A 24043-nucleotide genomic window follows, 5' to 3' on the forward strand; every position below is an offset into this window, starting at 1 on the left:
AGGGTTTCCTTGGCACTTTCTCTGTCCTTTTTTCCAGAGATGAATATGGGAGTAGGTCTACTGTTGTGGTATAATAATTCTCAATTACAAGTGCCTTGACATGATGTTTCCTACCTATGTTGCACTGGCTGCTTCATGTTTGTTCCTAGTTCACTGTGGATGGTGAACAAATCTTGTTGCCTGTAGATCAGTAATACGCAAGTAAAGGGGAAGGCTGCGACAGCAAGTGTTAAATTGGGAGTGGGTGAGCAGTTTTTCCTGCATTGGAGGAAGCATGCTTAGAGTTAAGCATTATTTGATAGTTTTTGTTTTTTTTAATAACTTGAGTGGGTGGGAGGAGAGAAAAAATGCAAAGGGCAAAACAACTCCCTAGGCCTTCCTTCACTTATTTATTTGTACCCACACATGAACACAATTTCGTGCTGGAGCTTTGTCAGACCAAGAAAAAACATGGCTATCATGCCAGGAAGGCAGCTTTTAGCCACATGCTGCTTTTTAGACAGGTAAAAGATTGTCTGTCTGTCTGTTTTTGTTTTTTTTTTAAATTTAAAAAAGCTCAGCTGTGAAAGGTGGAAAGGAGACAAAAAGGAGAACCTCTCTCTTCATGGCCTTTTGTTATTGTATGACTTAGTACTGACATCTTTAAGAAAATCCCTAACACAAAACTTAGCTTCCTCCCCCCTTAACTATATGTTAACTAACCTCCTCCAATAAACATTCTTTTATCTCTAAACTAGTGGGCATGGGGTAGGCAAGCAGCAGCCATATCCCCTCCCCAAAGTCCATGCAGGCTCCTTTTGGCAAGTTACCCACTTTCTGTTTTCTAGAGATGGTGGTTGTGGTAGTCATAGGTGGGTATCAGTGAACGTGGTGTGCTCCTTGGTGACTGTGCTGAAGCCTTTGATGACATTGACAAGATCCTCTTCATCTAGGTACCGCTAGGAAGATAAAAAGGCACGTAAGCCAAAGCTGAACCAGACCAAAGGTGATCTTCTATCCCTACTACTGCCACACCTGCACACGTGCTGAACAGTCAGGTCTGGTAAACACATTTCTACCTCCGTACCTGTTTTTCTCTTTCTCCCATCACAAGCTAAGAACCTAAAGCATTCAAGCACCTGACCCCAAAATAACTAAGTTTCATAGTAACAGGTCAAAAAATTACTAGAGTTTGTTACAGTGTGATGGAGAAGTTTGAGAGCGATATAAAGAAAGAGAACACATGTTTACATTTGGTTTTGGTACAACAACCCAGTCACCAGTGATTTAGGTAAGAGTTTGTTTCTTGAGCTTCTAAAAGAGTGCCTCAAATCCCCTCAAAATACACTCATGCTAATACAGTGAGCCAACTTCTGACAGTACATGGGTGAAGGCTGCCATGCCACAAGCCTATACACATTTGCTGAAATACATGGAGAGAATACAGGGAGAGTTCAAGATTCATGTGCTTAGTCGGTCATAGAGTTATTGGTTCAAAAGCAACCAAAGACTGATGTGCAAGAGTATGGACTCTTTACATCGTATTAGAGCAGTACGTTGTCACCTACAGCTTCAGAAGAGAGCGGTAGGCAGGAAGGTTTTTGAGGATCCTGTCTCTGACCATGTCCTCCTAGGTCTTTGACTGTATCTTCAGGTGCTTTTGATATTTAGACCAGACAGTATTTTCATAACTCTAACAAAACAGACAAATCACTAGCAGTTGACACATGACAACATCACAGAGGAACAGGAGTTCTTACCAAGCCATGACCACTGTTGCCATGATTACGAATAATAGTATCCCAAGCTGATTCTTCAACAAGAGACTTTTTGTCATAGATGTCAATCAGCTGGCTAACGCTACGATGAAGAGAGGCTTGGGAGTATGTGCGACTTAGCTGACTCTGACTTGGTATCCGTGCCACGGAAGCAATATGAACGCTGCGATTGCTGGTGGGAGAACCAGCTCCTGGGATTTTAGTATCTGCCAGCCCCTAGGAAGAAAGCAAAAAAACCAATACAACCAAAAAAATAAAGGGCATGGTCCTAAACACTTCAGCTAATGGAACAGAAGAAGAAATCAGGAGTGGAAGCAACCAGAGAAGTCCATGCTTCAAAAATCAAGCACAGCTATAAACAGGAAAAAAAAAAAAAAAACCAACCAAACCAAAAAAAACCACCTTTCCTCATTGTCACACAGTCATGCAATAAAAAAAAAATAATAATAATAATTTAAAAAGGTCAGGATTTCTCTGACCTTTCCCCCCCCCCCCCTCCTTTTTCTTAAATCATCCAACAGGAAGAGGTCCAAAGGTTTTTGACTACCAGAATGATACTCCAGACTTACTTGCACAGCAGTAGCATGCTAGCAGACTTGCTTTTTTTCTCAGTTAACATAAACAAACAGGGAGTAGGCATTCACCCACCAGGGAAAACACATGCCATGTAAGATGCCTTCATGCATGTTCTGCCATGTAAGATGCCTTCATGCATGTTCTTTGGTTCAGCTAGCATATAACACATCTTGCAAATCTCCAGCTAACAACTCTACCTCCAGGTGCGTTGTGTAACTTTTGAGAGTGACGCTGCTTGATGAATCGGATGTGTCAGCAACAGTCTCAAACTGAGATTAAAGAGAGGGAGGAAACGCATCAGGGCAGAGTAAGGCGCAATGCAGTGTGCAGTCTGTTCCTTACAGAGGCTGTGAATTAGCTGCAGCTCAGTGAAGGGAGGGCATTGTAGCAGGATGTGAGGGAGTAGGGAAACTGGCAGAGATGAGGTGCTATTTAACTTTTAACTGGTCATCAAACACTGTGTGGGCAGCCAGCATTGCTTGCTGCATGACCTCACTAGCAAGTGTAAAATACAAGCAATTTTGCCACTTCATAGTAGTGCTATCCTAGCTTTTCAGATCAGTCCCTCAATTGATGCACTGTAGAATCTAAATTTCTATTAATTTCATGGGCTTTCATAAAAAAAGAAAAAAAAGAATTAAAAAAAAAAAAAAAGGGCAGGAACTTGAAAAGCAATTGTGTAGGCATGCCAACAGCAAAGATATTTTTTAAGTAAGTAAGTAAGTAAGTCAAGAGGAACAACACAACATGACAGACTGTAGAAGAAAACGAATCAAAACCATGAGACCAAAAACAAAGGTTCTTATGCTCTTAGCCTTTGCCAGGCAAAGGAGCAGACTGCAAGTTCCATTGTTTCCAAGAGCTGCTTAGTTGGGGCACAGATGCAGCCTCTTGGCACTGGGACAAGAAGGAACAGAATGCGTGAAGGATGCAGGAGTCACTACCCTGCTTGATGGCACGCTCAGCAAAAAGAAGCTGATAAGTGACAACAGGGGTGGTTTTGTAGCCTATGCCTGGGAAGAAGCATGAAAGGGGAGGGCACTGCTGTTCCAGTTCTCAGTCCCATAACAATTACCATATTCCTTTTGCCTTGCTTTTCATCAAAGGATAGGATAGCACTACTGTTTTTTTTTTTGAGCATGGTAGAACATGTTCTTTATGTTTTTTTTTTTTTTAATAGAATTATAACAAGTTATCATAAAAATATTACTAAGCCTTCCCTTTTATCACTCACCAGCGGTCCTTCTCCCAACCCTCTAGTGGTCCCAGTGTGGCTCTCGGTGCGTGCATACACACAGGCACATATTGTTAAGGTCCTCAGCTTTTCCCTGGTCGGACTCACTCTCCCCCAAATCTTCCTGACAAGGAGCTTATCTTAGAGCATTCCAACTGGGTGGTGTGTGGATACTAGAAAGAAAGAGTCTGTCCCTAAGTCCTTTTTTTTGCAGGAACATTTCATGGACAAAGACTGTCAAAATGGATCCTGGTTAGCCATTCACAACAGATAGTTGGATCCACACAAAAGGTTCTTCTGAAAAGTATGTTCTATTACCTACCTTCTCTCAGCATGCCTCTTTCTTTGAAAACCTACCTTTCAGATGCCATAGCTTACATACATAGACCTTTCTCCGCAGCTCTACTCCAGATGACAGCTAACATCAAGTGGGCAGCTGTGGCTTTGGATCTTTTTGTTACTAAAGATCCAAAGTTTGTCATAAGGCATCAGGTCCTGCAGACCAGGTGCTTCAGGGATCTTTCTAGACTGAATGCCTGTAGCCAGGCTCTCTGTGAGGAGACCTCACACCTTCTATAGGTATACCAGACAGCCCCTTTCCTACCCTGGACATCCATCCTTTGCTAACCAAGAGTGCAACAAAATGGTGGGGGTAAAAACAGGCAGGTAAAAGTATAAAAAGATCGGCGCACAACATTGCATTTGGCCCAACATACCGCATGGGTTTCACCTGATGAATACACACTCATTGGTGATGTTCTTTTCTGGAGCGGAACTAAGGGAGGTCTGTCTCGTGCATAGGGTTGCTTGTGGACTTTCCTTTGAAGAATTAAGGAGAGAAGAATAGCCAAGAGGATCAAACCTAGAACGACCATCAACACTGCAAACCACAGCTCATTGTAGAATTTTGCACTTTTGGCCTCCACTTTGTCCTTCTCTCCTGGTGTTGTCAAGATCAGACCTGTAAACATCAAGAGAAGTAGGGGAGAAAGGGAATGTTATTTGAGAAAGCCATTTAACAAAATGCTATCCCTTATTCTCTCTAATAAATTAGGCAGAAGTTCAAGTCAGTTTGTCATCATGTGCTTATTTGCACTTATATTCAAGGTGGCATAATGGTTCAATATGCTAGCGGGCTATAATAAAAAGCTTACTACCCTCAAGAGACCCTGCTTAAAGTTCTGGCATTGCTGCTAAGGCTGGAAATCACCACTCCATTAGCAGCTCCTGAGAAAGGAGTGGAAGTGGAATGCAAAAAAAAAGAAAAAAAAAAAGGAGTAATTTCAGAGAGGTACAGACAGAGGACATTCTCTCTCTCTCTCCAGCACGGTGCCAATACTATGTGGTGGCAGGCCTCTGTAGTTAAAAGGAGAGTGGGAGGAAGACTGAATAGAAATGAGTGATAAATTAATACAAAACAACACAGCCGTGAAACATCTTCTTCTTCCTTCCCCAGCTTATTAGAAAAATCAGCAACTTGGCTTTGCTCACACAGGGCACAAGCATCAGAAATCTCAGTAACAGGATTTCCTGGTTATTTGCAATCCAACATGTGGATTTGAGACACATTAACATATGTTATTTGCAATCCAACATCCAGATTCTTTGCTAAAGAATTTCTATCCTCATCTCCACTTGCAAGCCTCTGCTGCAAGTTGCCTGTGCTGCTGATCCAGTTGACAGTAGACTCCAGGTACAACCAGCAATCGAAAGAACAAAGGAACCGACTGTGGAAGGTGACAGGTGTAGAGCAGCTAGGAATATTTCACAACACCTTTACTGCAGCCTTACCTGAAATTCTGCAGGAGGACGGAGTGAGAGCATGAAAAGGGATATGACTGAACTCCTGTGCAAAGAGTAATTGCAAAGATAAGGCCCATCTGTTTTAAAAAGATGCTGAGCAAGAGGCAACTCAACCAATAAAGAAATGAATAACAACAATGTCAGAGAGAAGCATGAGGACAGGAAATGGTTCCAGCTTAACTTCGGTTCCCAGAAAACTAAGGAGATGGGAAACTGAAACTTTTTTTGTGGTTGGCTACAAGATGGACAACAGCTGACTTTGATTTCATCACAAACTACTTCAATTGCACAAAAAAGGCAAAGGGCCTGGACAGAAGGAAACCAGTAGGTGCTATAAACCTGGTCTTTCCAGCATGACTTGTGACACCATTTCATGTGACATTCTCATAAACTGGTTAGGGAAACATGTCCCAGGTGTAACTGCTAACCATAACTGGCCGAAGGATCGTATACAAGGAGCAGGTGCTTTGCTTCTGTCTTAGGGTGGAAGGACTTGTTGAGAGGGCATGGAGAAGAGAGAATGTGCATTTTCATTGTTAAACTAAGGAGGAATGTGAGAGGGCAGAATTAGAATTCAAAATAATCTTAATTTGGAGTTAAAAAATCTGCAAAAGGACAGATATTATTCACTAAGAAAAAAAGCACTACATTTGGAAACAAAATAATTGACCGTGTAAAAATAAAAGTAGAAACCATTACAAGGGCAGAGAAAGGCTCTGAAGCTGATCATGTTGTAAAGAAACTGAAATTCTTCCATGGCAAAAAAGGCACATTATCTGCATACCTTATAACTTAAGGCACTAAGGATCTACTGATGAGATTCCATTCTGTCTGGCATGCACTACATATCAAATACATACCACAAGCACATAAGATCAGTAGGTGCTAGATAATTTCTTCATGTATTTACCAAGTCCATCTCCAGTGCTGTATTTGATGACCGGCGTCATAGCGGTCCCTTCATCAGTGATACAGGTCACTTGAAAGAAAAAGGCTGAGCAAAAAGTTTGGAAAATGCTATCAGCAGGAGAAATCAAAATTCTTTAGGCGCTACTTTTTCATGATGATCTACCACTAGAGACAGCTAAGTGAGAAAAGCCAGGGTATATTTGGGCACAGCAGATAACCCAGATGAGTCCCACATCAGAGCCTCATTATCTCTTATACCAGGGTGTTAAGTTTCTAAACTATTAACTATGGCAGATCATAGGTAGCCCCCACTATGATGTTGTTACAGATCATATTCCCATTTTACCAGGCAATCTTCCCTCTTTCAATGACATGCAATTGGCAACTTTCAGTTTATTCATCATTGTGCCCCAAATCCCTCACACTCAGTTCATGGCTTATTCAGTCTTGTTAAGAGCATTTGAGTTAAAAAAAATTGTATTAGCATAATTGCAGCAATCAGGAAATAAAAAGTAAACAGTGAAACCCCTTAAATTATCACAAAAGCATTTAAAAAAAGAAGAAAATATCTTTTCTTGTTTTTTCCCTATTGTCAGAGTTTGCTTGTATTTTAAAGGCCACAAATTTTTGAAACAAAAACTGCCATTCAAAACTTGGCTGATTCTAAGACCTGCTGACTTGGTTTGGTTTACAGAAAAACTGAGGCTCCACTCTTTTCTGATGCTGATAACTTACATGTTTTTTCAACCGTGAAAGGTGGAATTGCAGCCTAATTGCAGGATTTGGGAAAACTCTCACAATGAACCAAAACATTATCAATCAGTCAGGTAAAACGTTTAAGGGAAGGTGAGCGCCTAGGTGTTTCATTTCAAGCATCTGCTTCGATGCAGTTCAGTGATTTGGGCCACAGCATTCAGCAAAGATTCAGAGGGTAGCTAGAGCTGTTTCCTAGACTTCAATTCATTTCTCTACTTATGAGGAAGAGCAGTAGCAAAACTCACAAAATGAACCTCACAGCATCTCTCAACCAAGTTCTTGATTATCTGTCTGGTTGGTAGAATTTGGATTTCAGTCCTCCAACCTCTTGCCTATTCTACAGCCTAGATACACACGAGAGCAGTTCTGATTTTTTTTTTTTTTTTGATATTTCTAAACAGAGGGGTTGAATTCAGTTAGCAAGTGACAGGCATCTTTAGTACACTCCTGTGCTCTTAGCTTGGGGTAGCTATGGAGAGATATTTCTTAAAGTTAGCACACAATACTATTAATTTAGCCCAACAGTATTTCACAGAGAGAAAGATATAGGAAATTGAAACTGACTTTTGTCAGATGTCCGTGGTAAATACAGCTCAGTGTCAAAGCCGCTATAGATGCGCTGTCCACTCTCAGTTAATGCATACTCCTTTAGGCGTCCATTCAGTACAAAAGTTCGACTCCAGTCTATGTGGATGGTAGATAAATTGCTGACAACTGAGAATGGAGCCCTGTACCGAGGTGCTGCAGAAGAAGGAAAAAGCTTATTTCTAGGCAACAGGCATGACTCTAAGTTATATAGCATAGAGACAGAGACTAAAAAAATGATACAAGCGCTCTCTTTCTCTCTCCCTCTCTCTCATATACATGCGTGTGAGCAGGAAAAGGCAAGAAGAAAAGAGAAAGCTGCCCCAGCACGCCAGCCTCCACATTGAGAAATCAGAAATGTCTCATAATATCTTTAAAATCAAAGCATACACCTCCCTTCCTCTGCCTTTCCACATGTGGCACAAACATAAAAACTGTATAAGCTATACCCCAGCTTAATATGGGTCACGGAGATACAGGAGGTTGTACGAGTTCAGCTTGTACCTAGCAGCATACGTGGCTGTGGAAACCAAAATGGCTAAGGAAAGAATGCTTTTGCAAGCCCCAAGATATTGCCCAAGATTATCTTTTAACACATGCAAATACATGAAAACACTGCACTTCAGAAAAGCAAGGACAGCAGGAAGAAAGAACAAAAATACAACACACACACTGAGGAGGAAGTGTTCATCAGTTGGGCTCAACAGCCTGCTGACAAAAGACTTAAAGCAGTGCTTTCTTGCGCCTTTGTCATTAAACCATGTGCCCACTGTGTGCTAGTCAGTTCATAAGAAAGCAGCTTGTGGAGCTGCACTTTGCTTCTAATTGCCCAGTTTCACCAAATCAAGTCTTCTAGGCAAGAGGAAGTAGAATTTCAGACTGACTAAAGAGAACAGGTTGGGAGTAGTTCAGCAAGGCAAGAAAAACACGACTGGAAGAGGGGCTGCAGACCCAGTGAGCAGGGGTTAGAAACTGGCTTTCAAACCCTTTCATTCTGGATATCTCACCTGGTTGTTATGAATTTTCTACTTTTAAGAAATTGTTATAATGTTCTACCTCAATAGTGTGCAATTTAACAAAACATAGCTTTAAGGATACGGACTTTTTCTTAATAATCACTTTAAAGAAAATTTGGGGCTGTTCCACCCAAAGTTTTCAGCTGAGCATCCCCACAACGTAGCAGATACATTTTAATAACTACTAAGCAGAACTAGCAACTGCTGCTAAAGGGTTTTCTGGAAAGGTGATTCTGAAATCCTAACATTCAGAGGACATGATAAAACGTTAACATCCTCTTTGTCCTGATTTGGTAGGCTAAGGTGAAATACCCATCTCATCTGTTATAGAATGGCTCTAGCTACAGCACTATAGATCTTTTCAATAAAAGCTGATGTTAGACTACTACAAATTCAGTTTTGATGGTAAAATCTATTCTGACTGTAGGCACAAGTCCTGCATGTTTAATTTCCATGCAGATCACCACATGACCGTAAAGTACTGTCTGTGGTTGTTTGAGAGTAATGAATTCTTACTTCAGTGTCAAGGAAGATCCATTCAGATTAAATCCAAGTAAAACTCCCATGGGCCCTGGCAGAAGTTTAGCCTGAGTTAGGATAGTAAGATTATTCCTGAAAAGAATCACCAGGTCTCTTTCAAGATGTCCACTTTTCCCGGGGACTGTTTATGGCAACATTTTTGTTACTGCATGTCAGCCTGCTGGTGTTGCTTGAATATTTTATGTTCTATAACTTTGCTGCCCATTCTCAATAAAATAAAAGGTTTCCTCTTCACAGAGGACAGAGGATGTGTGACCTCAAATGATGAGCAAAAAAGTATACTTAAGGGAATGAGCAGTCAAGCCACAGAGTAGAATTCTAGTGAACTGGCAGCAGAGGCACAGTAACTGGAGACATGTAAGAGCAGATTTCTAGGGACATCAGCTTTCAGAAAGCTGCAGAATTCTTTGGCTCTATTCAGCCTCCTACAACAGGAACAAGAATTTCTGATCTGTGAACCATTTCTCATACTTACGCTCCTTTTCAGTAGTGAAACCAATCCATTCCGAGGCGCTGCTGCCAACAGAATTGTAAGACACGACTCTCAGGTTGTAAGTTGTGTAAGGCTCAAGGTTGGACACGTTGGCACTCTGTCCTTTTCCTGTGTACTTCACTTCAGTTGGGCCAGGACTGCAGGTCTTTACTGCAGGCTGTAGGTTCAGGGGGCAAGCCATATACACATGGAGCTCATAGCTGGGAAGAAGGTTGATATTTTGATTAATCAACAGCCTTAATTATATAACAGCCAATCAACCAGTGAGGAGCATTTCATACCAATTGCTGTATGCCTGGCTACCAGAGAACAGAATGGACCTGATCCCAGTTTTTCTCCTGGAGACTTTGGCCCAACTGTAGGATGTCTAGAGACAATCATGGTTGTCATTCACAGTCACAAAGAAATTGTTGATGCCTGTTACTGCTGCTCAGTTCTGCAAATCAGAAAGCTGACTTGCCTTAGTAAATACAAGATACAGCTGTCCCTTCACTGTTCTCACAGCTTTTTGGCTGTGCAAACACAGCTGTCAAGCAATTAGCTCCACTCACAGTAGCAGCTGATGCAGCCAGAGACCTCCAGAACTGCCACCTCATCGCTGCCTCCCCACACCTGGCTTTGGGAGACTGACAATATGGGGCATAACGAAAGAGTCCCTCCTCTCTGCGTCAATCCCTCCAATAGCTTGTTGAGGAGAAAAGCAACTGCTGCGAGTGAACATATCCTGGGTGGAATTTAGGCTACACAGGATATCATCACCCACACTGGGAAGGAGGAGCACAGCTGTCCGACTAACCAGAGCTCTCAGCCATGTGATTCCAGCTCACATTCAGGAAAATTGTTCCTCCCCACCCCCCCACCCCCACCCCCAGCTGATTCGGGAAGGTTCAGCTGGGCTGCAGGTCCTACCTGGTGACAATGCCGTTGGGTGACTGCGGGGCACTCCACTGGAAAGAGGCATTCCTAGAGGTCACGGTGTGGATCTGTGGAGGCGGCTGCTCAGAGGGTGGAGCTGGCTGCGTGGTGATTTGGGCAACAGGTCCTTTGCTGCAACAGTTGAAGCAGGTGCAGGCCTCCACACCAATGGTGTATGTGGTAAAAGGTTTTAGCCCGTGTATTGTCTGCTGAGTGGCAGTCCCTTCTGATAGCTATAATATTTAAGAAGGAATTTTAAATAGCTTCAAGCAGCATAAGTACTAAGCAAGAATTATTGGGATGAATTAACTCCAGAAGAAGGGTGCAAGGTTTTGTATGTCCTTTAAGTCTGACATTAATGCAGATGCTGGGCATTTTCTTCCTATTACAAAGTTATAAAGGGCACTTTTCAAAGGGAAAGCCCATGCCATCAGGAGTCTCACAAACCTCTTGAGCTGAGCTGTAACCACTGTATGTGTCAGCTTACAAGTGTCACTCTCAGAAACTGAAAATTCTTAAGGAGAAACTTTGGACTAAGTGGTACTGAAGCAAAAATAAATGCATGTGGAGAAAGGCTCCGTGGTAAGCCAGCATAGCAAATACACATGCCTAACTCACAGACTACCTTGGCTTGGATACAGGAGACAGCGTTGGCAAGAGTGATGAGAATGTCTGGTGTGTCAGTTTACATGACAGGGGAACATATTTTGCAGTAAGGTGGCCTTTGAGCTGAGGGCCAACGCAATGCTGCTCTGCATTCAAACAGCTATGGTGTTTGATGAGCCTGTAGGCAACTCTCCTACTCTCAGTGAGGGAGAATTCACAGTTCTAACAATGGAAACTGTGCTCTTGTTCTGAAACTGCTTGCAGGAACTGCCACTTCACCTCTCGGCCATAGTCATTTGTGGGTACAGCTTCTAAGGCCAAAGTAATCAACATATGTAGAAAACACCGAAAAGGGGCAACATCTGCTCCCATTGGCAGCACCTGACTTAGCAGAGCACAGCAGAAAATAGGAAGGAATGAGTCAAACAAACAAAAGAAAGCACTTGGTACTGTACGATTCCAGTGCAAGAGACAAGAGAGCAGCACGGCAGGTATGAGGGGAGGAAAATGGAAAGCCATACAGGTACCAGTGAGATGAGCTGGCTGAATCTGATACAGATGCAGTCAATGACACTGAGAGGCATAAATGCGTAATGTGGAATTAGTAAGCAGCTTAAATTCACAGACACCACTGATGACCTGGGAAGATGTCCCCAGCACTTCCAAGCAAAGCAGGATGGGACAAGGGGAAAAAAAACTCATACCAGCTAAAACACTTACCTGCTCATAAAAGGCAAATAGATCATGTTATAGACAAAAGGTATTCAGGTATTTTGCATTGGCTTGGTACAGCTCCAGGCACCTTCTGCAGCCCTAGACTTTACCCACATCCCCCCATTTTGTAAGTCTAATGAAGCTCTGCAAGTTCCCCAGTTTAGCCGACTTTCTGGACACCTAGTGGATTATATCCCAAGGGAAAACCAGAGCTGCATCTCAGCCCTGCTAAAGCATCCCCAGCATTGCTGCAGTCTTTCACATCTGTTAAACCTTCCTGGGCAAACACAAAGAAATAGCAGCAATCTGGTATCATGCACATATGCAAACCCATTCTTGCCTCCCAAGCTACCATCCTAGCTAACGGGAAACCTGCTAGGCCTACAGGCCAGGCACACCTGAAAACTGAGGAAACCTTTCAGGATGATACAGAACCCTTCAGAATCTCTCCTACAGGCCTCTCCAACGCAGCGATTCCCAAGCTAGAGAGGACACTGACTCCACAACTACTGCTTGGAATTTCCCATCTGATATGCACAGGGACACAAAAAAACAGTGATTACTTAAGGAAGTGGTTTCCTGAGATTTAAGTCACCATTAAGAAGATCTTTCGAGATAGCCTAGACTGGGACACCAAAGACAAAGTCATCTTGCTGCTTGCATTATTCCTAAGGGCTTCTTAATAACAAGTAAGATTTTAAGGGCAATTCATGTACAGCATTCTCTTCTGAACTTAAAACTGTATGATCTCTAAAGCACACGACCAATTTCTTATTGGCTACAGTTTCTACCTGAACCACTTGGGCTCGCAGGAGCTGTCTGGAAGTATTTCATTTGGATGGTTAGCCATCCCTGAACAATACTTGGGATTCTCATCACATTGTCACAGCATATTACCAAGTGAGAGAGGTTTGAATGGTGAGATTAATTCCTTGAGAAGTGTAACATTTAGCTGAGTGAGAGTGTTGGTCCTGCTTTGTCCAGAAGAGAGCATTGCAGAGCAGGAAGAAAAAGAGAATGCAAGGGAGGAAGAAAGTCTGTAACCAACAGCAGCACAGTAAGAACACAGTCGCCAAAGCTAAAAAATTTAAGTTCAAATGGAAGTACAAAAATAGTTTAGACGGTACTCACCACCACATCAGTGCCTCTGGTATCATTAGAAAATAGCCTGTAGATACTGACCAACCCGTTTGGCTTAAGAGGAGGGCTGATGTTCACCACGGCTACTGTGGAAGCCACTCTGTCAAACAGGGGGGGTCCCAGGCCTTCAGGGGGAGCAGGGCCGGTCCGGCAGCGCGACCAGCCACTTGGCGTCCGGCCTGCAGAGTTTACTGACCATACCTTAGGAAGACAAAAACAGAGAAACTGTCAGTGAAGGACGTGATCCTACAAAATATCCATAATTAGACAGGGATGCTAATGTATATTTACTAATACTGAGAAAGACAGTGCACAATGACATCTACGTAAAATGTTCCTCGCCAGCTACCCAACACCTCTGTTGAGCCAGGGACTTTCTAATAGAAGAAAGGAATATTTCTCACAATTACATTTAGGGAAAAGAAGTAGATTTCAAGTCTCAGGCAGGGTGTGTGTTCATGTGTCTTCTTCACACCTGATTCCTAAACTCTGAATTCCCACCATTGTCTATGTCATACCATATAGAGAGGACTCCTTGAGAAGGAAGATCAATATGGATTATGTTTTCAAAGACATCTGAACAAAAATACTGATATCCAGTTCTGCCATTGCCTCCCTTCTACACACTTCCTTCATGTACACAAGCAGTTCCATGCAATTCATGTGACATTTAGGTATGTGCAACCTGACTGAATCACATAAGCCAAACTCTCGTTACTTTTTAAATCTAGAAAGTTTTAAAGGAATATCCTTCTGAAATATATTAATGTATCAATCATCTGGCAATATTTTCAGTAACTCATAATATAAATAAAGTCCATTGAAAAGTACAGTTAAGTTAGCATGTCTCATTTATTTTCACAATATTTGCTTTATTGCATGAGTACAAAGGCAACAGTTTCAGTTCCAAGATTTCAAAACTGAGCAGCTTGAATTAGGCCTTATTAAGAACCACATGTCTCTATGAACTATGCTTACTGATTTTGTCAGCTTCCCAAAACCAGTGATCTGCAGACTACATAAAACTCAGCACTTATTAAACACAGTCTCCAACAAATCTGCATGAAAATTAAATTTTGCTTTCATCAAGGAGTGCATAAACATATGGAAGGATGTATAATCTTATTTATCAAAAACCATTTGTATAATTAAACACGAATATCATAAAAGGTTGCCTTAGGTCATCATTTGCATGAGTAAGTAATTTGTAGAATGTCAGGTGCAATAGACAGAATAGATGGATGCGTGAGTGTATAGGGTTAAATTAGGCTCAATATTAGCCAGCCACATAGTGATCAATCAGAATGATAGATCTAAATGGCAATACAAGAGGACTGTCTGAGTGATTTTTAGTATAAGTATTCCTTAGTAAGCTTTCATGTCGAGCAGTTCTAACTACAGTAAAACGTTCTTGTGTGATCTACTCTGGGCAGAAGACCTGGGCAAGTGGACAGTGAGATTGTACCTTTAAAAAAAGGAAGTTATAAAATAAGAGATCTTCAAAACCGGCTCTGGGGTCTTTTCAGCTTGCAATATTAACTTCCAAGACCATGGGACACTTCACAAGGGGCCTGGGGAAGGAAGAAAGCCCCAAACCACCACAGTGGCTTTAAAGACTTTAAAGATCTGCCAATTACCAAACCAAAGTTACTGCTTCATTCCACTGTCTAGTGAAACACTACATACGTACAGATGATACTCTACGATAAAATACTCAACTAAAGTGCTTTCATTTTTAGTGAAATCAGTAATATGTCTCTGTTGTGAACTTCTCATAAAGTCAAACTCTGTTCACTTTACTGCAATAGGTCAACCCCTCTACCTCAGTTAAGCCCCTGCTGCTACAGAAATTTGACTACAGTAGTTCATTTCTACGGGCATATATCTTCATGCAAAGAATAAGCCACATATGGAAAGAATAGTTCTGAATGTGCCACTTGCACTGACTCATCACTGACCTTAGCTAAACTGCTCCAGTTATATTCCAGGCTTTGGCCTTAATGAGCACAGAGCGTAACAATGTCGGACTTTCAACTGCCTAGCAAGCTCCCCACAGCAAAATTGAAAGCCATGAGTTAGGTACAGAAGTTTTCTGTCTAGTACATGGGAGTATCAGGCCTTAGAATGGGACCCCTAGGAAATTCTGATGAGAGAGGGATGCACCTTGCCATTTTATTCATTTCTGGCATGCAGATGCTGCAAGGCACTGAAGGCTGCAAGGAGACACCTTCCTATCATAGGTGCCTAAGTCTTATCTTTCAGAAAAAAAGCCTTATTTCAGAAAAACGTGGCCTCTTTCTTTTAAAACACCATCTTAGGACAAGGGAAAAGGGGAGGCTCATCCCCTTTCATACTACAACTAGATTTTAAAGGACTCCTCCAAGAAGCAGGTAACTTAAGTTCAATTACATGCTTCACTGGAGGGGATTCAAGCCTATTGCCATCCAGACGGAAGTGCCCAAACAGCAGACCCAGCTTGGTTCTTGGGGTTCTTGGTGCTCCTTGTGGGGCTGTTTCACTTGGCGTGAACCTAAAGAATTCAAGATGGACTGGGCAGAGTAAGAGAGAGCACAAGTAGACACAGTTCTTTAGCCCAGCTTTTCCTCACAGAGGTAAAGGGGACCTGAGGCTCCAGTCCATCCCCCAAGCACCATGTGCCCGTTCCTTTTAAAAAGAGATCGAGGTTACAGCTGCATTCATGTGGGCCTGACCGACAGGCATACTCTGAGAGTGCCTTCCAGACAGACAGCAGCCTATTCAGCCCTGCCAAGCTGTGTTTCCAACAGAAAAATCTCTAGGTATCCGTGAAACTCTCTAATGTCAGATTTGGAGACAACTGTGACAGCTGAACAGGAGTTCTGAGGATCTAAATTCTCGATTTACACTGACCTAAGCCTGATTCACTTAGTGCCCTCTGCTTCTGCTTAACCATCTGTAAAAGGATGGGTAGGTATAAAAATGTTTCCCTTTGAGAATGAACATACAAATAAATCCTGATCAGTGTTTGTAGACTCTGAGCAGTAAGCACAGAGAATTCATTGCAGATGAAAATGCTAATGTTTAGCCACCTCATGCATGAAGAAATCACACAGTAAGACAAGAGCAGCCATAATTAGGAGTGCCTGATAAAATTAGAAGTTCAGTTACAGCTCCTCGAAAGTCACCACATAATCACAAGTGATTGAAACTTGTGGCCTGGTTAACTTGGTTAAACTAAAATGCCATAGTTTGGACTTCTGTCAAGTTTTTTGGGCTCACACAAATTCATTCTAAGAGCTGACTTAATCAGCACAAAGAATAGTTAACCGCATTCATACAGAAATATAAAGAGCTTAACAGGCAGCAGCACTACCTGGTGTCCATAACATAAGATTTTAAGTTACCTCAGAGCAGAACGGGCAAATGGGGCAAAGAGGAAGCAATCACACCTCAGGTAAGCAGAGACTTACCAAATGACATAGCACACTTAGCATAAAGCCAACAAAAGAAGGTTCTTTTAAGTTGACTTTCTGAATATATTGCTTCCCACAGCATTAAGTCTGACATCATGGTGCATGGCTCAGTACCCTGCCAAAAGATGGAGAGCTGTTAATGACTGCATTGTTCCTCAAAAACCAGGAGAGGGCTCCAAAATCAGCCACAGGAGTTACTATTTAAAATGTTTTATCTTTTTGCTGGCCCCTGGCCCAGACAGCACTTTGAAGTGGTGCCAGAGAGAAAGAGGGGAAACCTCTCTGGAGATGATATGTTCAGAGAACCAGAGAATTCCAGTTACAGGTAAGCTAGCTTGTTTTTTCCATCATAAATGAGTCATCACAGACCTGTGCTCCTGGAAGAGACCAGTGATTTGCCATCACTCAAAATGATCATATAACAATATCCAAGTTCATCAGCATAGCCAAAAAGGGTCAAAAACCATGAGCAGCAGCAGGGAAAGTGCTGAGAAAACTGCCACAGCCTTAACACAGTGAACCTGACTTGTTAAAACTCTGACCCATGATACCACTCACAGGTTTTCCTAGATACTTACTCAGGATCAGTCCTGCAGCAATGCTGAACAATGACTCCTCTCATGGAAGGCAACAAAATCATAGGTATAAGAGAGAGATTAAATGGAACTGAGGGAAACAGCTGAATATTTGGTTCCACAGCTTCTCCAGCCATGCGTCTCAAGAAAAGGAATCATAAACTAGGTGAGCACTGTGGCATCTATGTAATGAACAACGGAAGGTGAGGAAGCTGCCAAAATAAAGCAGTCAACGTAACCCACCTCAAAGAGCAAAGATAGCTGAGAATTAAGGAAGAAAACAGTACCTGGCCCAAAAACCAAAAACAAACAAAAAATCCCAAAACAAACAAACAAAAAAAAGCAATCCTTTGATCACGTAACTCCAACTATGTGAAGAAGCATAATCATAGCAGTGGTTTGGCAGCAGATATTCTGGGTGCACAAATGGCCTGCCAGCTCACCACACTCACTTCTCAGACCTGGCTCAAACAGCGTGACAGGTTGTAAGTGACCAACAAGAAAGCTCCTGAGAAGGAATCCTCTCTACTCATGCAGAGGGGAGCCTAAGGCAGTTGACAGACTATGGAGAATGAGAAACTCTCCGTTACTGAAGAAACCTCATTCTCATTCACTTCCACTGCAGCGTGGCAAAGAAGTAGTAGCCAGCAGTGTTCAGAGTGGTGGTATCTTGTCTGTCCTAAGGCAACAGTTCTGAGCTCCTGCTGACTTCCAAAGTCAAGGACAGCTGAGATCTTCTGTTTCGCACAGATGCCAGATGCCAGCCACTGCACGTAACTCCTTATTCCAACGTAGAGGAGTCAGGTACAACTTAGGTCCCTGCCATTAGGAAATGCAAGGACTCCACATGGCTGGGAATCTGTTGGTCTTGCCACAACCGTTTCCATGCCAGCACTACCCCGCACATGCGAGGAGAGAGGCACTGCTGCAGAGGGGAGTTCATACCATTCCTTCTGTCTTTCTCCACTTGTTTCCTAGAGGTCCCAAAGACATAGCTCTACCTGACACTTTGCTTTCAGTTTCTTGACCCTATTTTGTTCAATTTCTAACTTTACGCTTACTTAAGTACAGAGTTTCCACAGAGCAATTATTTTCCAAGAAAGAAAGATGTTTTAAGGGTATGACTTCTGTTCTCAGGCTGTGCAGCTAAGTCCCAAGGGGTAATGTCAGTAACTTTCAGAAACACAGCACCCAATTTTCAGTTGTTTTTGAACAGCATTCTGCAAGAACATGAACAAAGTACCATGTCTGCTCATGACCAGGGGTACAAGAGCTGGTAAACAAATGTGTGCTTTCTAAATGTCCATCCATGAATCTGTATTTTTCCCTTTTCAGCATTCAGTTAGCATCCTTAGAGAGACCATAAATATATAATGGGATAGATTTTTAGGTCCAGGCTCCTAGCGCTATGATAATTTGAGCCTCTTAAGATTGTTATTCATCTTAGGTATTCAGTGGCTAATAACAAAAGCATTAAACATATTCTGGGGAGGGGGAGGGGAAAGACAGCAGACAAATGCTTTGGGGCTGAAACAAAATTACCAGATTCTGAAGGAAGCTCATTTCATACAACATAGAATAACGCCAGTAATTAATGAGAGATGTAAACAGGTTTAACTCTAAAAGGTAGAAAATTAAATAATTTGTTTCCGATGGGTATATAATGAGATAGTTACCAAATCCCCATGAGAGAGATAAGCAGATATTAAAAGGTCTTTCCAATACCTGTAATGGCTAAGGGCAACAGCTAATTCAATAGATTCGATCAAAATCACCACTTCTTTCTCCGCTACTGATTTATTACTTTGGCTGTAGTTAGTCATCACTCATTTTAGTTTGCTTTTCAGCAGTCATAAATTATGCCTCATAAATAAAAAGATACAATCAAGGAAATCATATCAAGTCGTCTACAGCCCTGGAGTATATTTTCCCCTGGTTCTCACAGTAATGTCTTTTTAAAGGATAGCTTGTCATGGTTTCGAATATGTCACAGTCACAATATACCAAGAAAGGTCTTGCCAGAGTGGTGGTGCAGCAGTCTCACTGGTAATCTTGGATGCCAATAAATATGGTCTAATATCACCATTGAGTTTAATGAACAAAACTCGAGGTTTGATTCATCAACACATTGCTTACGCGCTTGAATTTAGGATGGTGCTGCCAACAGAAAAATGATGCCTTGAGTAGGGCTCAAAAAAGAAATTGTGTAGTTTCAAATAGCTCTTCTCCTTGCTGCGTACCCTTGATCACAGCAAAGGAAGCATTAAGAATAACATAGGATCTCCGTTACCTCAGCAAAACAATAAAGTTATGTCTGCTTTACTCTTCAGAAGCTGAGGCTCTGTAAGAAAATTCTGTAAGAAAAATCCACTCTTCCAAAGAAAAGAAATGGAGAGGGGATGACAAGGCAGGAGTGAAAGAAAGAACTGCATTTTATTTCGTGTCACCACTTTGTAGTGTGTCTTTCTGTTAGGGAGACAGGAAGAAATGGTGAATTAAAATGACGAAAAGAAGCCAAAAGATGAGGGATATTTCAAATAGAAGACTGTTCATCACTGGCCAGTCAGAAAACCAGTTTCACCCCATTTTAAGCTACAGAAGTCACTTAGCTGTTCGGCAGTAACTCAGCAACACAAACTGAAGCTCAGACAACAATTCGACAGACAGACCGGCAAACTAAGTGTCATTTTTGTCATCTCTGTAAGTGACCAAGAGGACTGAAATACTCTGTACTCCATGTAGTTGTTCCTGCCCTAATCTTCACAACTTTGCACCCATTTTTTCCTCATCATCTCTCCAGTGTCAGAAATATGATTTGTCTTCTCTTCGAGAGTTTGAGAGGGAGGACCTAATCATATTGCCCCTCGTATTCGTCAGATTATTTCCTAGATTCTTCACTTAGCTACAGTAATTGGGCTGTGAGAAGCACACTTTACAAGCAAGAGAAATGCTGTCCCTCCCACAGCAGTAGGAGGCAGACATCTACAGTGCTGCAGATCCACCTGTCTCATTGTGCCTGATAGTCCTCCCAGAGAATAAATCTCTGCAGGGAGCAATAAAACTTTCTGAAAAGCACCACTCCTATTTTTCTGTCTTTTGCATGCTCTGTGCCTGCCAAGTGGAAATAAAAATGTGTCCAAAACCAGGAAGACATTATGCCATTAATCTAAAGAAGCAGTCTAAGTACACAATTCACTGCAATTGTGGAAGAGTGACATCGCACCTGCAGGGAAATCAGACCTGATAACTTTGCTTTGCAGAACAAAACTAAGCCTCACACTCTGTTCAGAAGGACCTTCCTTCAACTGAGAAAAACAGGATTGATTCTATAGGTTGTTACATGATAACACTGTACACCATCCCCAACAATTCATGAGAAGAGTCTACGCATTCTGTTTCAGAAGCATTGCAGGAATCAAAAGACTACACCTGGAAACTCATTGGGCCTCTTATAGTTATCAGGCTTGTTTAAGTAAGTCAGGGCTTTCTTCAGGGCATCATGCAACTCCATCTATTTAATACAGCTAAGGATCTCAGGCAGCACTCCACCAAATATCTAAAAGGCCAAACGCTACAAAGAATGCAAACACCTAAATATACAAATAGACAGAGGTAATTTCAAACATCTAGGTAACTATTTCCAGGTACAGGAAGGCTGGTATCTTAATGCCTCTGAAAAACCCACTGAAACCTAGCGAGTGCTAATATGCTTATGAAAATCTGGCCCCTAAAGAATGAAAGTGCTTAAATCCCTTGAACTACAGTGACCTAAGCATTTAGGGGGCGTAGTCCCTTTGACTAGCATGGTCTTCTAAAGTTATTTAATCTTTTTTGAAAGTGCAAGTTTTGCATCTAGTCTCACAAGCCCTAAATATTCAGCTGAAATTTCCAGTGAAAGAAGAAAAAACAAAACCCCCAAATCCTGACTTCAGATCCAAAGAAGCTGTCAGGGTTCATCAAACTAAATCTCCGTACCTCAGAAATACCGGAGAGAGCCCCATCACAGCACTTTGATTTTATCTGCATTCTGCTGGAGGAAATTCAGTTGCATTTAAAGTTTTATGTCCAGCAAACAAGCCTCAAATGCAGAGACAGCAGAATCAATATCCAGTTTAAGTGAAATATAAATCTGGGTTTCATCAGCATAATAGCAAAAGCCAAGCCCTATACTTCTGAATAACTTGTCTCACAGGCAAGATATAAATTGTCAACAATGGAGCGGCTTAGAACAGATCCCAAAGGACTGCTGCAAGTGACATAAGCAGAAGACAAACACATGCATGCAAAAACCTCTCACAGTGAAACAAATGGTCATTTGTGGCAAAAAACAAAAATGATTTAGGGCGTCAGTCAACGGCTTAGCCCAGTAATGGAGCAGAACCAAAATAAAAGGCAAAGCCTTGAATACAGCATGTTAACCCACAAGAATTAGGTCAAGAGACATTCATAGTTACCATCACCAACAAATACTAAAATCTTTGGCTCAAGCAAGTCTGTTTGCTATTGACTACTACCCAAAAGCAAGCTTCTCATTAAGATAATTGAAAGCTGGTGCAACTAAGAACGCCCCACTGCCAAGATCTGGAACTTCCAGATCAGAAACAACTTGGGATTTTTCCCTCTAGCAAAGAAATTCCTAACTAGAAAGCAGGACTTGTGTCTGCTGCAACTACTTTGATCCCCACTAAGCCCTATTTGGGCTTGAATTTACATACTTCACAGATTCTGACCAAAATAATAAGAAATTCTGGTCTAACAATAATTCTACTTTAAGGAAACTATAATAATCGTAGAATAGACTCCACACTGTTTGAGGCCTACAGATGAGCCCCACACTGGCATTAAAGAAAAGCTAGGAGAAAGAAAAGGAAACCTTAATATTTATGCATAGTAGCACTTAAAACACAGGTAGTTCACCCTAAAGCATGCTGTTTCCAGGAATGGTTTAGCAGCTTTGGTCACAAGAGATGTAACAGCAGGAGAATATACCCTCATATATTTTGAAGTGTAAAAAGTTTCCAGGCTTTAAGAGATCATTGCTGCTTTGAAATGTAATGTTATATCATCTCTTGCACAGCTAAATTCACTAAGGTTTAGAGAAGGGGGCATTAGGAACTGAAGGAAATCAAAAAACACAGACCTGTAATCAGCAAAAAGAAGCAGTGAGCTCACAGATACTTTGCATTTGCTTCAGCACAACCTTAACCGACCCTTTCCACACTGGCTGCTACCTTACAGTCATGCTGCCAAACCAGAAACATGAGAAGGAAAGAGCGAGCTTTGTGATTGTCAAGCAGTGAAGAAAGGTTTTGTGAATACTGCAGTAAGTACACTTCTCTAAGAGCATCCCAGGCTCTCTCCTCAACAGTTTTGTAAACTTTCCCTTCAGAGTCTATTTCTCGGACTCTGCTGCTAGAACTGATTTATAAATGATTTATAAAGAGAGTCATTGCACTTCTCCCTCCAGGCTGCAGGACTCTGACAGTAAGGGGACAAGAAGCAATGGATATAAGCTGAAACGAGAGAAATTCAGATCAGGTACAAGAAGAACTGTGAGGTTATGCAGGCAGTCACTGGAACGAGTTGCCCAGAGAAGCTGCAGAATCTCTATCCTTGGAGATACTCAAAACTCGACTGGAAATAGCCCTGAGCAGCCTGCTCTAGCTGGACCTGCTTCAAGCAGGTGACTAGATGACCGCGGGATGTCTCTTCCTGCCTTCATGATTCTGTGACTCTGCGACATATGTAAGAATAGCAGCTGGATAGACTGTATGCTAATATGATAATGCAGCTTTTTAGACTTAACTCTGTACGGCTTCTGGCTACCAAAAATAACACAACAGGAGCAGTGGAGCTCTGCCACCAAAGAACCTGGTCTGTAATGTGCACTCTCATCAAATTTGCAGATTGCACCAAACTGGGGGCACCAGTAGATTTTCTCAAGGGCAGGGCTGCCATTCAGAAGGAGGTAGAGGAATGGGTCAACAGGAACTTCATGAAAATCAGCAAGGACAAATGCCAAGTCTTGCACCTGGGAATGAATTACTTTTTGCAACTGTACAGGGTGGGGACTGACCAGCTAGGGAACAGGCCTGCTGAAAAGGATCTAGGGATCTTCCTAGACAGAAAGCTGAACAGGAACTAGCAATATACCCTGGCAGCAAAGAGGACCAACAGCATCTCGGACTGTATTAACAGCAGCATAGCCAGCTGATTAAGCAAAGTGATTACTCTAGAACGCCGCACTCAGTTTTGCCCGCCCCTCGAATATAAGAAAGACACTGATAAACCAAAGCAAGTTCAATAGAGGGCCATGAAGGTAATCAGGGGGCTGGAGTGCTTGCCCTGTGAGGAAAGGCCGAGCGAATTGGGCTTGTTCAGCCTGGATGGCTGTACAGGGAGACCTAATAACAGCCTGCCAGTGCCTACTGAGAGATAATCAAGAAAACAGAGACAGCGGTACGTGGTGGGAGGACAAGAGACAACAGCCATAAGTTCAAACAAGAGAGTTTCAGACTAAATATAAGAAAAAACTTCTTCACCATGAGGACTATCAAGTAGTGGAGGAGGCTGCCCTGAGAGGTTTTACAGTCTCCCTCCCTGGAGGCTTTCAAAACACAACTGGATAAAGTCCCAAGTAATCTTATCTGACCTCATAACTGACCTTGCTCTGAGCAGGCAGTTGGACTGTAAGACTTCCTGGGATCCCTTCCAACTTGAATTATCTTATGGATCTATGTTCCTATAAAGCAAATGAACTTGTAAAAGAAAGATTTCCACCATACTACAGGAGTTCAAAAGTGGAATGCAGGAATGCACCACCTTTCATATACGTAGAAACAAATCCATGCTTGAACCAACCTTTTTTTGAGAAAAAAGGTTTTACAGACTTCTGAACACTGCCAAACTCATCATCAAGACATATCATGTATACAAGTACAGTGTATATAACCAGCAGCAGTGAGGTTCACT

The 24043-nt window shown here is 42.1% G+C and overlaps 1 protein-coding gene across 1 annotated transcript in view; it reads right to left on the minus strand.

Annotated features, from left to right (window-relative positions):
- Nucleotides 1-3: 3 nt before the first annotated feature.
- Nucleotides 4-24043, minus strand: part of USH2A (usherin) — a 401466-nt gene continuing 377426 nt past the window's right edge. Inside the window, exons 64-72 of the mRNA XM_068939839.1 lie at nt 13036-13245; nt 10579-10817; nt 9652-9869; nt 7600-7776; nt 6281-6364; nt 4284-4528; nt 2531-2602; nt 1740-1973; nt 4-938 (exon numbers count right to left, since the gene is read on the minus strand). Coding sequence (XP_068795940.1) covers nt 846-938; nt 1740-1973; nt 2531-2602; nt 4284-4528; nt 6281-6364; nt 7600-7776; nt 9652-9869; nt 10579-10817; nt 13036-13245 — 1572 coding nt within the window. The 3' untranslated portion in view covers nt 4-845. The remainder of the gene's footprint in view (nt 939-1739; nt 1974-2530; nt 2603-4283; nt 4529-6280; nt 6365-7599; nt 7777-9651; nt 9870-10578; nt 10818-13035; nt 13246-24043) is intronic.

Source organism: Struthio camelus, chromosome 3 (genome assembly GCF_040807025.1).
Source record: "Struthio camelus isolate bStrCam1 chromosome 3, bStrCam1.hap1, whole genome shotgun sequence".
Classification (NCBI taxonomy): Eukaryota; Metazoa; Chordata; class Aves; order Struthioniformes; family Struthionidae; genus Struthio; species Struthio camelus.